Source organism: Mauremys mutica, chromosome 9 (genome assembly GCF_020497125.1).
Source record: "Mauremys mutica isolate MM-2020 ecotype Southern chromosome 9, ASM2049712v1, whole genome shotgun sequence".
NCBI classification, from domain to species: Eukaryota; Metazoa; Chordata; order Testudines; family Geoemydidae; genus Mauremys; species Mauremys mutica.
Window position 1 is genome coordinate 49,784,392 of NC_059080.1, and position 14,110 is coordinate 49,798,501.

General features: G+C 41.5%; 1 protein-coding gene across 1 annotated transcript in view; it reads right to left on the minus strand.

Moving 5' to 3' along the window:
• The window catches only part of UBXN7 (UBX domain protein 7), a 47,560-nt gene extending 36,989 nt beyond the window's left edge, over positions 1-10,571 (minus strand). Inside the window, exons 1-2 of the mRNA XM_045030679.1 lie at positions 10,345-10,571; positions 3,191-3,338 (exon numbers count right to left, since the gene is read on the minus strand). Of these exons, the coding sequence (XP_044886614.1) occupies positions 3,191-3,338; positions 10,345-10,483 (287 nt within the window). The 5' untranslated portion in view covers positions 10,484-10,571. The remainder of the gene's footprint in view (positions 1-3,190; positions 3,339-10,344) is intronic.
• Positions 10,572-14,110: the final 3,539 nt, after the last annotated feature.

Sequence of the window (14,110 nt, forward strand, 5' to 3'; positions counted from 1 at the left end):
GGGTCAAAGTTATCTATTTATCCACAGAACAGGTAGAGCAAAGGAAGCAGAACTGCAAACTTCCCTACAATGCCCCAATGTAACTCACTCATGCCTTTCAGTGACCAACTCTACATCTGAGCGGGTAATATGCTCTTCATAATTATTCACACCCTGGCCTTTCATGCACAACATGGGCGCCAATTAATGCCAAATGTTGCTGTGGATTTTATGGTAGGACACAAGCCCCCTAGGAACCGGACAGAGACCAAAACTCACGTCTTGAAGACCAAAAACCTAATTACCTTTTAGCCACAACTAATCCAATTTAGACCAAGTTCAAAGCAGTGACGTGGAGGTGAAAGTAACTATCATTACCACCACATGCACATCTACCATGCAAGACCCAGCTTCTGTGTCCCCTGAAAGCAGCATTTAGCTAGCATGGCTTGTAACCAATATCCCTGTTAGGTATGCAAATGTTATCCAAAACGTACAGGTGACGAAATTGAGTCATAGTACAATTTTCAGGCCAGGGGACCATCTCTTTGCTATATGTTTGTACAACACCAACAAGATGCTGGCCTCCAGCACCAGCAGTGAGAACAGGTAATATTCCCAAGTCAAAACAAAAAACAAACCCCAGGTCTCTTAAAACTTAAGTGCAAAGAGTGCAATAAGTGCACTTAAGTGCAAGAGTGTAATAAGAAAAGCCAAAGAGGAGTTTGAAGAACGGCTAGCCAAAAACTCCAAAGGTAATAACAAAATGTTTTTTAAGTACATCAGAAGCAGGAAGCCTGCTAAACAACCAGTGGGGCCCCTTGACAATCGAAATACAAAAGAAGCGCTTAAAGACAATAAAGTCATTGCAGAGAAACTAAATGGATTCTTTGCTTCAGTCTTCATGGCTGAGGATGTTAGGGAGATTCCCAAACCTGAGCTGGCTTTTGTAGGTGACAAATCTGAGGAACTGTCACAGATTGACGTGCCACTAGAGGAGGTTTTGGAATTAATTGATAAATTCAACATTAATAAGTCACCGGGACCCGATGGCATTCACCCAAGAGTTCTGAAAGAACTCAAATGTGAAGTTGCGGAACTATTAACTAAGGTTTGTAACCTGTCCTTTAAATTGGCTTCGGTACCCAATGACTGGAAGTTAGCTAATGTAATGCCAATATTTAAAAAGGGCTCTAGAGGTGATCCCGGCAATTACAGACCGGTAAGTCTAATGTCGGTACCGGGCAAATTAGTCGAAACAACAGTTAAGAATAAAATTGTCGGACACATAGAAAAACAAACTGTTGACAGGTTTCAGAGTAGCAGCCGTGTTAGTCTGTATCCGCAAAAAGAACCGGAGTACTTGTGGCACCTTAGAGACTAATTGATTAGGCTCTTCCTGTTGGTATGCATACTTCCACCTTTTCATGTTCTCTGTATGTATAAATATCTCCTGTCTGTGTGTTCCATTCTATGCATCCAAAGAAGTGAGCTGTAGCTCACGAAAGCTCATGCTGAAATAAATTTGTTAGTCTCTAAGGTGCCACAAGTACTCCTATAAACTGTTGAGCAATAGTCAACATGGTTTCTGTAAAGGGAAATCATGTCTTACTAATCTATTAGAGTTCTTTGAAGGGGTCAACAAACATGTGGACAAGGGGGATCCAGTGGACATAGTGTACTTAGATTTCCAGAAAGTCTTTGACAAGGTCCCTCACCAAAGGCTCTTACGTAAATTAAGCTGTCATGGGATAAAAGGGAAGGTCCTTTCATGGATTGAGAACTGGTTAAAAGACAGGGAACAAAGGGTAGGAATTAATGGTAAATTCTCAGAATGGAGAGGGGTAACTAGTGGTGTTCCCCCAAGGGTCAGTCCTAGGACCAATCCTATTCAATTTATTCATAAATGATCTGGAGAAAGGGGTAAACAGTGAGGTGGCAAAGTTTGCAGATGATACTAAACTACTCAAGATAGTTAAGACCAAAGTAGATTGTGAAGAACTTCAAAAAGATCTCACAAAACTAAGTGACTGGGCAACGAAATGGCAAATGAAATTTAATGTGGATAAATGTAAAGTAATGCACATTGGAAAAAATAACCCCAACTATACATGGGGGCAAATTTAGCCACAACGAGTCAGGAAAAAGATCTTGGAGTCATCGTGGATAGTTCTCTGAAGATGTCCACGCAGTGTGCAGAGGCGGTCAAAAAAGCAAACAGGATGTTAGGAATCATTAAAAAGGGGATAGAGAATAAGACTGAGAATATATTATTGCCCTTATATAAATCCATGGTATGCCCACATCTTGAATACTGTGTACAGATGTGGACTCCTCACCTCAAAAAAGATATTCTAGCACTAGAAAAGGTTCAGAAAAGGGCAACTAAAATGATTAAGGGTTTGGAGAGGGTCTCATATGAGGAAAGGTTAAAGAGGCTAGGACTCTTCAGCTCGGAAAAGAGGAGACTAAGGAGGGATATGATAGAGGTATATAAAATCATGAGTGATGTTGAGAAAGTGGATAAGGAAAAGTTATTTACTTATTCCCATAATACAAGAACTAGGGGTCACCAAATGAAATTAATAGGCAGCAGGTTTAAAACAAATAAAAGGAAGTTCTTCTTCACGCAGCACATAGTCAACTTGTGGAACTCCTTACCTGAGGAGGTTGTGAAGGCTAGGACTATAACAGTGTTTAAAAAAAGAACTAGATAAATTCATGGTGCTTAAGTCCATAAATGGCTATTAGCCAGGATGGGTAAAGAATGGTGTCCCTAGCCTCTGTTCGTCAGAGGATGGAGATGGATGGCAGGAGAGAGATCACTTGATCATTGCCTGTTAGGTTCACTCCCTCTAGGGCACCTGGCATTGGCCACTGTCGGTAGACAGACACTGGGCTAGATGGACATTTGGTCTGACCCGATACGGCCATTCTTATGTTCTTATGTTAAAACTCAGTCCTGTGTTTTAGCCACAAGACCATTACTACCAGATAAAAGTTTTACTAGAATGGCCCTACCAGAGGAGGGAAAAGTGGACAAGATCATTAAAGGACTACATAGTAACAGTGAAGTGACAGCAGGTTATGAGAGAAACGAACAATGCAACCGCAAAATGCTTTGATACCATAACTTTCCCACCTTTCCATCCTACCACTATTCAAAACACACGTTATTCATTTATATGGATACATTCACACAGGCACATACTCTGTATCTGGTCGGACAGTTGACACCGCTGCTGAACTGGTGCTGGGCTCCTCTGCTATGCCTCCACTATCCAGAAACATAGTGACAGCCATCTCTAGATTATTGTTGCATGCTTCAAGCATATGTTTCCCCACGCTTTCACTGGCACCTATAATACGAAAGACAAAAAAAGTCTCAGAAAATAGTATCAAGACCCTGATCAAAGAGGTCCTGGGAATAGCTGACAGACAAGATTGCTCTTTCAAAGAATTAGTAATTAGTAAGAATGCACAACTTATATGGCTGTCACTTGCTTTGCATTTATAGTTTAGAAATCATTAGAAGAAACACTAATATACACATCTTGCCTGGGAGGGGGGGGAAAAAGGAGATGGAAATGTGGCTCTCCTTCAATCCTATCTCCTTCCTTAAAAAAGAAAAAAGTTTAACAGTAGCTACTTAATTTTTTATTTATTTATTTATTTTTTTAAAAACAGGTCTCAGACCTTTGCCCAACACAAAATTCAAAACATAAAGAAGATGCAATGATCCAGAAAGAAGTTGGGTTATACACAAAATTAAACTACCAACTTCTAATCACCCTATGAAAAACTCAATATTAAATCAGCAAGGAGTATAAATCGAGTCCATCCTGCGTTAATCATGGATTTCTATATAAAAGTGCATTATTTGGTTGTTATAACCTTAATACATATTCTTCACAATTCAGAGATAGATGTGTACCTTCTAAAAATGAAACCTACACTACACATTTTTAAAGCGATTTCTTTTGAAAACTGTTCAGATTAGTTTTACAGCTATATCAGAAAATGAATGCTTGTTTGGTTATTTCATTTACCAAAGGTAATTGAAGCAGACATTTATAAAGTCATTGGGAGGTGAACTATCTCCAATTCAACAGGTTAATCATTAATATTTGGAGGATTTTCTTGCCATGCTGTATTAGAAGGAGAACATCACCAGGCAGACATTTACATGTTTTAGTTAAATAAAACAAACAACATTATGTATTCTGGATTTTTTCTTCAACAGCAAATATATAATATTTTTAACAAAACAAGCATATGAATTTTTGAATGTAGTTAAACATTGAAGTTTTTTTAAAATCAGGTTTGTTTTTGTTAAAATTGTTTTTAACTAAAATAGTTAAATGAAATTTAAAAAAAAATTAAATCGACTATGTCAGCCAGCTCAACATGAGAAACTTAAAATACTGGCTTCTGCAGCGAACTCAGTCGTCTTCATCTTCGTTTTCCTGTTTCTTCATAATCTGGAAATGAAAAACAAGCTTTCCTGCTTTTTCAGGTCCCAAACAATTTCTCAATTTGGAATGAATTAGTCCAAAGGAAGAAAATATTCTCCTACACCGGCAGAAGAAGCTAATGTTGTTAAAAGTGAGATTATCACTTCAACAGTCTCGAATCCAAGTGCTTAAGTGAATTCCACCAGTTCACATCATTAGCAAACATCTATTTCTTGAATGGTTCACCCTTAGCTCTGAAGTTTATTATAGTTGGACATCCAGCAATCATCCCTCCACAATGCCATGTCATAGCCAACTCCTCTTCTTCAACATCCGAAGAAGTGGGTATTCACCCACGAAAGCTCATGCTGCAAAACGTCTGTTAGTCTATAAGGTGCCACAGGATTCTTTGCTGCTTCTTCTTCAACAGTTAAGGCTTAACCCTGGTACCGAGTACTGAGAATATCTGCAAGTAAATGAGCTGTAGATAGTGCTTATCCCATTGGTTTTTTTTAAGGCTTGTGATTTAACTTTGTCATTGCATATTTCTCTTTTTAAGATCTCACTCAGTTCTTTCCCAATTTCAACAGTGTCAGCAATAGAACAGCTATTTCCCTGCATTTTGTTGAAGGCTACAGAAATAGGCTTCAGGGTACTCCGCACGTGTTCAACATTTCTCTTAAGCCCAATGTTGAGAACTTTGGCTGCGACAGTGCCAACTAGTTTTTCATGATTTTGTTCACAAACTGTCATCAGATTAGGCCAGTTCTTGATATAGTGCTCAAAACAGTCCACTACTGAGTTCCACCCCACATCTTGTGGGAGAGTTAACTTGGTTCCTCCCACTTTTTTCAGAGCAGCTGCTGCAAAGTGGTTGTTACACAAGTATTTTGCAATTTCAACAACATTAGCCTTTATTTCTGGAACACTGAAGTCTTTGGCTAGGAGGTGCATCAAATGAGCACTGCAACCGTATGTTATTAGCTTGGGACTCTCTTCTAAATAATTTCTTCTCATCTTGGATACATTTGCAGCATTGTTTGTGACCAAGCTGCATACTAGACATTTGAATTTTTTTTCTACAGTTTGTTATAGCTTTTACTGCTACTTCTAGTAAGTATTCTTCTTTGTGTGTGTATTTCCTGATGTATCAATTGTTTCTGTAAGGAAGAAATTCCCTTCTTCTGTTGTCACACAAGCACACACAACAGGATCATCGTGGACATTGCTCCACCTATCAAGACTCAGGTTAACAACTTCACCCTCTAGACCTTTTGCACACTGCTCAATTTCTCTTTCGTACACTTTATCCAGCAATTTGCCTGCAACATCTGCTCTGTTGGGTGGACTCTATCCTGGTCTTAATGACCGAACCATGTTAATGAAATGTGGGTTCTCAATCATACGGAAAGGAGAGTTTGTTGCATAAACAAATCAGGCAAGGTTTTCATCAATTACCTCTTTTTGTAATCTGCTGGTTCTTATCACAAACTTATCTATGATTGTTTCTGGATGATGGGAAAAAAAATTTCTTTTTGCTACAGGTGATATACTGTGGCTATGTGACATACATGGTGTGACTGAAACGCTATCATTGGCAGATAACTCTGAAACTATAGAAAATGATGGTGATCTTGAAGGTGGATAGTCTTCAGAATCTTGTATGTTGAGGATGGATTCTCCTAAACAAAATAAGTCAATGAAGTTATTTAATTATTATTGCCATACTGCTAATTTAGTATTACTGATTGTATTCACTGACACTTATTACTACTTTAAAGGTGAAATTGTAAAAGAAAGATCTGTGTGTTTCAATTGTTTATTTTTTTAAATCACAACTGCATCTAAAATACCATAGTTGTTACTCTATATTTTTGCTCAAACATGAAAATTCAAGAATAGTCCATAAGGAAGACTTCCAGTCCTTAAGAAAGAAGTATGAAATAAAAAAGTTGACCAACCTGAAGATCCTGCATGTTCAGACATGCTCCTTTCATCATCTTCAACGCAGCTTCCTCCTGAGAAGGAACACTTCTCATGATGTTGTTTCATTCGGGCAGCCAGGCCTTGCATTTCTTTGTTGCACTGTTTGCATTTTGCACGCATGCCTGTCTTACCCACAGGTAGAGGAACTTCATTAAAATATTCCCAAACTGGGTCTCTTTTATGGCCTGCTGCCATGATAGGTTTTCCCTTCTAGTGAGAGAATGGTATGGTAGATGTCAAATCAATGAAGGCTACGTTTAAGAAAGACCTCAAGACTTCTGGAATATGCTGCTCAGACAGTTTCACTTTTGTTTCTACTGACTGTCCCTCCTTCCTCACATTTATCTCCAGACTTCTCCTCCTTGTCCAGATCTATTCTGCCCCCCAATAATTTTCTATTCATTGAATTTTTTGAAATTTTGCACTTTTAGAGAGAGGTAAGGGATTGACTCTGTGTACACAAATTTGCAGAGGGACAATAGGGCTGAGGTCTGTTATTTCTCACCTCTATTTATTTATTTTAAAACATTTTTGCTGTTAACAAGCATGTTATCTCTAGAGACACAAATCCACAGTTTGAGAACCGCAAAACTAAGCATCTCTGATGGTATCTTCTAGACTGAGCACTGAGTCCCATTGGGTAGATAGAAAGATTAACCTAAATAATCTATACAGAAGCCCTTGGAACCTCATAAGATTGGGTCTCTAATCCATGAACTATTGGAACTCAATTACAAAACTTCTTAAACATTACATGAATCTATTGTCTCATACTATAGAACTAGAGTTTATAATCCCTATTCTATGATGAGATATTTTTGAGCTATAATGTATCTATCTTTAGATTGGATTTTTCCTCAAAAAGCATTTTATCAAAAAAATCCGATTTTTTTTTATTTAAAAAGAAAAAAATCATTGATTTTTATCCATCCAGGTGTAACGGTTTCAGCCACTTTATGACGGATATTTATAGCAGAAAGACCATGTTCCCTACTTTATCTATCATCTGACCAAGATACAGAGTGAGCAAAAGAGAACTAGCAGATGCTCAGTCCAGAGAAGATGAGCATAACAACTGGCAGAAAGAAGGAATAGAGGAAAGTTTGTTTACGTGTTGATACATGTCCATCTATTAAAACAGTTCCCAGTCTCAGTCTCTTACCATATCCATTATTGTTCATGGATACGAGTAACAACATTAACTCGCAGTACCACCTCCTTCTCTACATCAAAAGACCTTTCCCCTCCAGGACGAGTATCCCAAAGTTGGTCAGGCCATAGAAGCACTCTCAACTGGGGAATTTATTTTCCCTAACAGTCTACCTATCAGAGCACAAGTGTGAGTTCTCCATCCCACAGAGGGACCGTGTTGTCATACTCATGTTAGTCCCAGGATATTAGAGATACAAACTGAGTGAGGTAATAGCTTTTATTGGACCAACTTCTGTTGGTGAAAGAGAGAAGCTTTCAAGATTACACAGAGCTCTTCTTCAGGTCACAGTAGGTGAAGGCAGTGAGTTACAGAGGCAGAATTCAATGGAGTTAGCCTTGGGGGTAGCTTTTGTACTAATGATAAGTTTAATTTTCATTAGTTTAAGTGTCCAAATACCATAGCAACAAGGAAAAGAAGATTATATTGTATAAAGTTAGAGTTGTAGTAAATTAAGCCACCTTGGCCTAAACCCATTTTATCTTAGTCACTCAACCTATATTTTGCAACACTAGATTTCCCGGGAAGCTCTAGTCAGAACAGCCCAGCCAGAAAATGAAACACTTCAAGGGATGGAAAATGTATGGATAAAGCAGGGGTTCTCAGACTGGATCTTGGGACCCCTCAGGGGGTCACGAGGTTATTACATGGGAGGTCACGAGCTGTCAGCCTCCAGCCCAAACCCTGCTTTGCGTCTAGTATTTATAATGGTGTTAAATGTATTTTAAAAGTGTTTTAAATTTATAAAGGGGGTGCACTCAGAGCTGGTGAGTTCCCCACCTTCCCAGGGGCGATGGGGCTCAGGCTTTGGGCTTCAGCTCTGGAGTGGCGGGGCAGCAGGCTCCAGCCAAGGGGCTTTAGGCTCCATCCGCAGGCTCCAGCAGTGTGGCGGCAGGCCCCAGACTCGATGAGGGGCTTCGGGCTCTGGCCACGGGGCTTCAGGCTCCAGTCCCCCACTACCTCCCCCGATTCCCCATCCAGGGATTAATTTGTCCCTAGGCTTGGGAGGGCTAAGTAAGGCTGCTGTGAAAAGTGATACTTGTATGTTTGTTAAAATCACTTTTCACAGCAGATTTACTAGCTAGCAATACATAAATTACAATGATTTGGACATGTATATGTGCATATTTATTTGTTTTTCCTAAAGATAGTTAAATATTTTAAGAAAAAGTGTGAGAGTGGCCAACAGCAAGAGTTGGTGGATGCACTCTGATGCCACCAAAAATTTGTCTTGAGAACCTCTTGTCTAGAACCAGTGTGTCTGCACTAATGTTCTACAATTAATAAAGGCTCTAAAACCAGCTTTACTTTCTTTACAAAATATTTAAGGTTGCATCTGCATTGAAATGATCACTGCAAACATTGAAATGTGAAACTCATCTAGTTTCACTGTAGCTCTTGTGCGTATTTTTTCCCAATTTCTTACAGCCACTCTTCTTGGTGAGCAACAACAAAAAGTCAGTCCCCTGTTTCCTACAGCAGAAATATACTAAATGACTTTCTCCTCATTCTTCATTAGTGGAGCCCAGCAGAGCCATAAGATATTGTACTCTCCCTGAGAGGATTAAAAATGACTATTTGTGATTTAGAAAGAACTGACTTACTAAGAATTCCCCAGGGTACAGGCTAATGTGTATCCCTGTCAGTTTACTAGCTACTTAACATCTCCAGTATTGTTAACCCAGATTTTGAGTCAATCATACCTGACTATTAAAAGGGATACAAGCTAGAATTTAATTAGCTATAACAAGAAACTTAGTAGTTCCACTTATTCCACTCACCAAGTCGATTTTTGTAGTTTGACAGCCATATTTTCCTATCTTTTAAAACCCTTCCCTCCTCTGTTGTGGTGTGAAGACACACAAATAGAGGAAGCTATAATGAAACAGATTATGCACAAGTTGTATCAAGTGCTCAAGAAAAACCAAATAAAGAATTTTCATTGGGAGCAATCCAGTGCCATTTGTAAGAACGGTGGGGAAATATATGCCGACAAAGCCGATCATCATTTCAATGCACTAATAGATTACTTCCACAGATCATATTACACCAAATCTGCCCACTAATTACTCAAGCAAACAGAACTTCAGTTACACTGGGGGAAGCAGGAGGAGGAGGACTGATGCTCCTTGCACTCAACAGAGACCACAAGACGCACCTGTCCTGGCGATGGAGGAAAAAGGAGAAGAGCATCTGACAGCATTGGAGTGTCACCCGTACAGCAGACAGTGATTCCCTGCCAGACCCCCAGCTCCCCGGCAGCCTGTCCCCTCCCGCATGTCCGCCCGCCCACCCGGCTCTGGGGCTCTGTGCCGCAGACTCAGGCCGGGCGGCTGCTCGCCTGCCCTATGGGATGCCTGAGCGCCCTTTCCTGGGCCCGGGACTTTGCCGGGTGAGCAGGGCCGGGGCCGCACCCCGAAGGTCACAGAGAAACGGGGCAGCCCCTGACCTGGCCAGCCCTGGGGAGGAGGGGGAACCCCACATCCCCTCAGCCGGGAGCCTCCGTGCCGCGCCGATCCGCCGGCCACAGCCCGCGCCCCCCCGGCCGGAAGCCGCCGCTGCTCCAGGCCGGTTCTGCCCGGAGCTGGACCAGAGCTGCAGGGCCCAGCCCACCGGTGCTGCCCCTGCACCGCCCCCCGATACTGGGGCTACAGGACGTGCACAGCCCCCCGGGGGGCCCCGGCAGCCCACACCCCCGGCATCCGTGCGTCTCACCCGTGATGGCGGTGAACTGCTGGATTAACCCTTTGAGCGCCGAGGAGGCCGCAGAGCCCCCGTGCGCCGCCATCTTGCCGCCGCCACCGCCGAACAACAACACACCAGCCACCTGCCCGGCTGCTGTGCGCAGGCGCATAGCCAGCAAACCAGCCGCCCGCCCGAGCGCCCCTTCCCCTAGCTCGCCACCAGGGAGGCGCTTTCAATTTCAATGTCAAGCTTTATTGGGGGCCGCGGCTGCTCCGCCCACTTCCCCGCCCCCTCAGGGGCGGGACGCTACTGTTCCCTCCCCTCAGCGCTGGGCGGTGCCCAGGGCTAAAGTGAGGGCCCTAGCCCCGCCCCTCCCACCAAGGCCCAGGAACTGACAGCCCCTGCTGCAGCCATGTGCCTCCTTGGGCCAGGCACTGAAAACTCAGGAGTCAGGCTGCTGCCCTCATAAGATTAGCTAGAAAATAAGGTTTTTTTTTAAAGAAATAACATCTGGTTCTTTAAGTGTGCCAACAGGGGCTCAGCCCCTAGGGGCGCCTAGCTGGTGCAGGCACGTTCTTCATGCAACGAGGCAGGCTAGAAAATGCCTTTTTTTTTAGTCTCTTCTATTCACATGACTCCAAGAGCTGGGGCTTTATGAAAACCAGCATGTATCATGCACCACACTGTATATTAATGAGAAGTGGTGGCATGGTCGCTGTAGGCTGGCCAGCTACACTAGAGCAACTCATGGGGGAATCCATCATCACCCTTCTGTGAGCTGGTCGCTCAACGCCATGCCCATCTTGAGTCTGCTGCTAGGAAGGCAGCAGTTGGGCTCCTACCACCCCACCCGCGGCTGCAGTGACAGCGGCAGGAGTCCAGTGCCAGTGAGCATTCTGTCAACACACCAGGCAGATGAATGGGGTAATTCAGACTTCTCAGATGCTTCCTGTAGCTGCAAGTAGGTGTCACAGAGACCGCACTGTAATTAAATTTTAGCATCGTTAGAGGGAAAAAAATACCAAAGAAACCCACACCAGTAGCATTTTTTACCTTCAAAGAGAGGAACTACACAAAAATGAGGAAGCTAGTTAAACGGAAATTAAAAGAAACAGGCACAAGAATGAAATGCCTGCAAGCTGCGTGGAACAGACTTAAATGCCACAGTGGAGGTTTAAACTAAATGTATACTCCAAATAATAATAATAATAAAAAATAGGACCAAAAAATTGCTACCCTGGCTAATCAGCAGACTAAAGAGGTGCTTAAAGGCAAACAGGCATCCTTTAAAAATTGGAAGTCAAATCCTGCTGTGGAAATTAGAAAGGAGCATAAACTTTGGCAAGTGTAAAAGAGTAATTAGGCAGGTCAAAAAAGAATGTGAAGAGCAAATAGCAAAAGACACTAAAAAACAGCAACAAATAAAATAATAAAGTACATCAAAAGTGAGAAGCCTACCAACTAATTTGGGTCCACTAGATGATCAAGGTACTCAAGGACCACTCAAGGAAGACAATACTGTTGCAGAGAAGCTAAATGAATTCTTTGCATGAGTCTTCACTGCAGAGGATGTAAGGGAGATTCCCACACCTAAGTCATTCTTTTTAGGTGACAAATCTGAGGAACTGTCTTAGATTGAGGTGTCAATAAAGGAGGTTTTGTAACAAATTGAGAAAAAGCAGGACCACATGGTATTCACCCAAGAGTTCTGAAGGAACTCAAAAATGAAATTGCAGAACTACTCACTATAGTATGTAACCTATTGCTTAAATCAGCCTCTGTACCAGATGACTCAAGGATAGCTAACGTAACACTGATTTTTAAAGAAGGCTCCAAAGGCAATCCTGGCAGTGACAGGTCAGTAAACCTTAATTCAGTACCAGGCAAACTGGTTTAAGCTATAGTAAAGAACAGAATTATCAGACACATAGATGAACATAATATTATAGAGACGGATGGAAGGGACCTCAAGAGGTCATCTAGTACATGTCCCTGCGATGAGGAAGGACCAAGTTTACCTAGACCATCCCTGCCAGATGTTTGTCTAACTTGTTCTTAAAAATTTCAAAGGATGGGGATTCCAGAATTTTTCTAGTGATGATGACGAAGAGTCAACATGGGTTTTGTAAATTATACCTCACCAATCTATTAGAATTCTTTGAGGGGGTCAACAAGCATGTAGACAACAGTGATCCAGTTGATATAGTGTACTTGGACTTTCAGAAAGCCTTTGACATGATCCCACACCAAAGGCTCTTAAGCAAAGTAAGTAGTCATGGGATAAGAGGGAAGATCCTCTCATGACTCAGTAATTGGTTAAAAGATAGGAAACAAAAAGATAGGAATTAAATGGTCAGTTTACACAATGAACAAGTAAATAGTGGGGTTTCCCAAGGATTTGTAGTGGGACCTGTGCTTTCAACATATTCAAAAATTATCAGGAAAAGGGAATAAGCACTGAGGTGGCAAAGTTTGCAGATGATAAAAAATATTCAAGATAGTCAAGTCCAAAGCTGACTGCAATGAGTTACAAAGGGATCTCACAAAATGGGGTGAGTAAGCAAAAAAATGGCAGAGGAAATTAAATGTTGATAAATGCAAAGTAACGCACATTGAAAACATAATCCCAATATACAAGCAAAATGATGGTATCAAAATTAGCTGTTAACACTCAAGAAAAAGATCTTGGAGTCATTACAGATAGCTCTCTGAAAACATCCACTCAAAATGTGCAGTGGCTGTCCAAAAAAGCTAACAATGTTAAGAACCATTAGGAAACAGATAAATATAATGCCACTATATAAATCCATGGTACACCCACAGTTCTGCTTGCCCCATCTCAAAAAAAGATATTAGAATTGGAAAAAGTACAGAGGGCAACAAAATGATTAGGGATTTAGAACAGCTTTCATATGAAGAGACATTTAAAAGACTAGGATTGTTCATCTTAGAAATGAAATGATTAAGGGAGGATATGACAGAGGTCTATAAAATCATGAATGGGTTGGAGAAAGTGAATAAGGGAGTGTTATCTATTCCGTCGCATAACACAAGAACCCCAGGATACCCTATGAAATTAATAGGCAGCAGGTTTAAAACAAACATAAGGAAGTACTTCTTCACACAATGCACAGTCAACCCGTGGAACTCATTGTCAGGGGATATTCTAGATTTGATTTTGAGAAATAGGGACGAACTGGTTGAGAATTTGAAAGTGGAAGGCAACTTGGGTGAAAGTGATTATGAAATGGTAGAGTTCATGATTCTAAGAAATGGTAGGAGAGAGAACAGCACAATAAAGACAACGGATTTCAAGAAGGCAGACTTTAGCAAACTCAGGGAGTTGGTAGGTAAAATGCCATGGGAAGCAAGTGTAAGGGGAAAAACAATTGAAGACAGTTGGCAGTTTTTCAAAGAAACATTATTAAGAGCACAAGAGCAAATTATCCCACATAAGAACATCCATACCAAAGGTCCATCCAGCCCAGTATCCTGTCTACCGGCAGTGACCAATGTCAGGTGTCCCAGAGGGAGTGAACCGAACAGGTAATGATCAAGTGATCTCTCTCCTGCCATCTCTCTCCACTCTCTGACAAAGGCTAGGGTCACCATTCCTTATCCATCCTGCCTAACAGCCAATAATGGACTTAACCTCTATTAATTTATCTAGTTCTCTCTTAAACCCTGTTATAGTCCTAGCCTTCACAACCTCCTCAGGCAAGAAGTTCCACAGGTTGACTGTGTGCTGTGTGAAGATGACTTCCTTTTGTTTTAAACCTGCTGCCCATTAATTTCA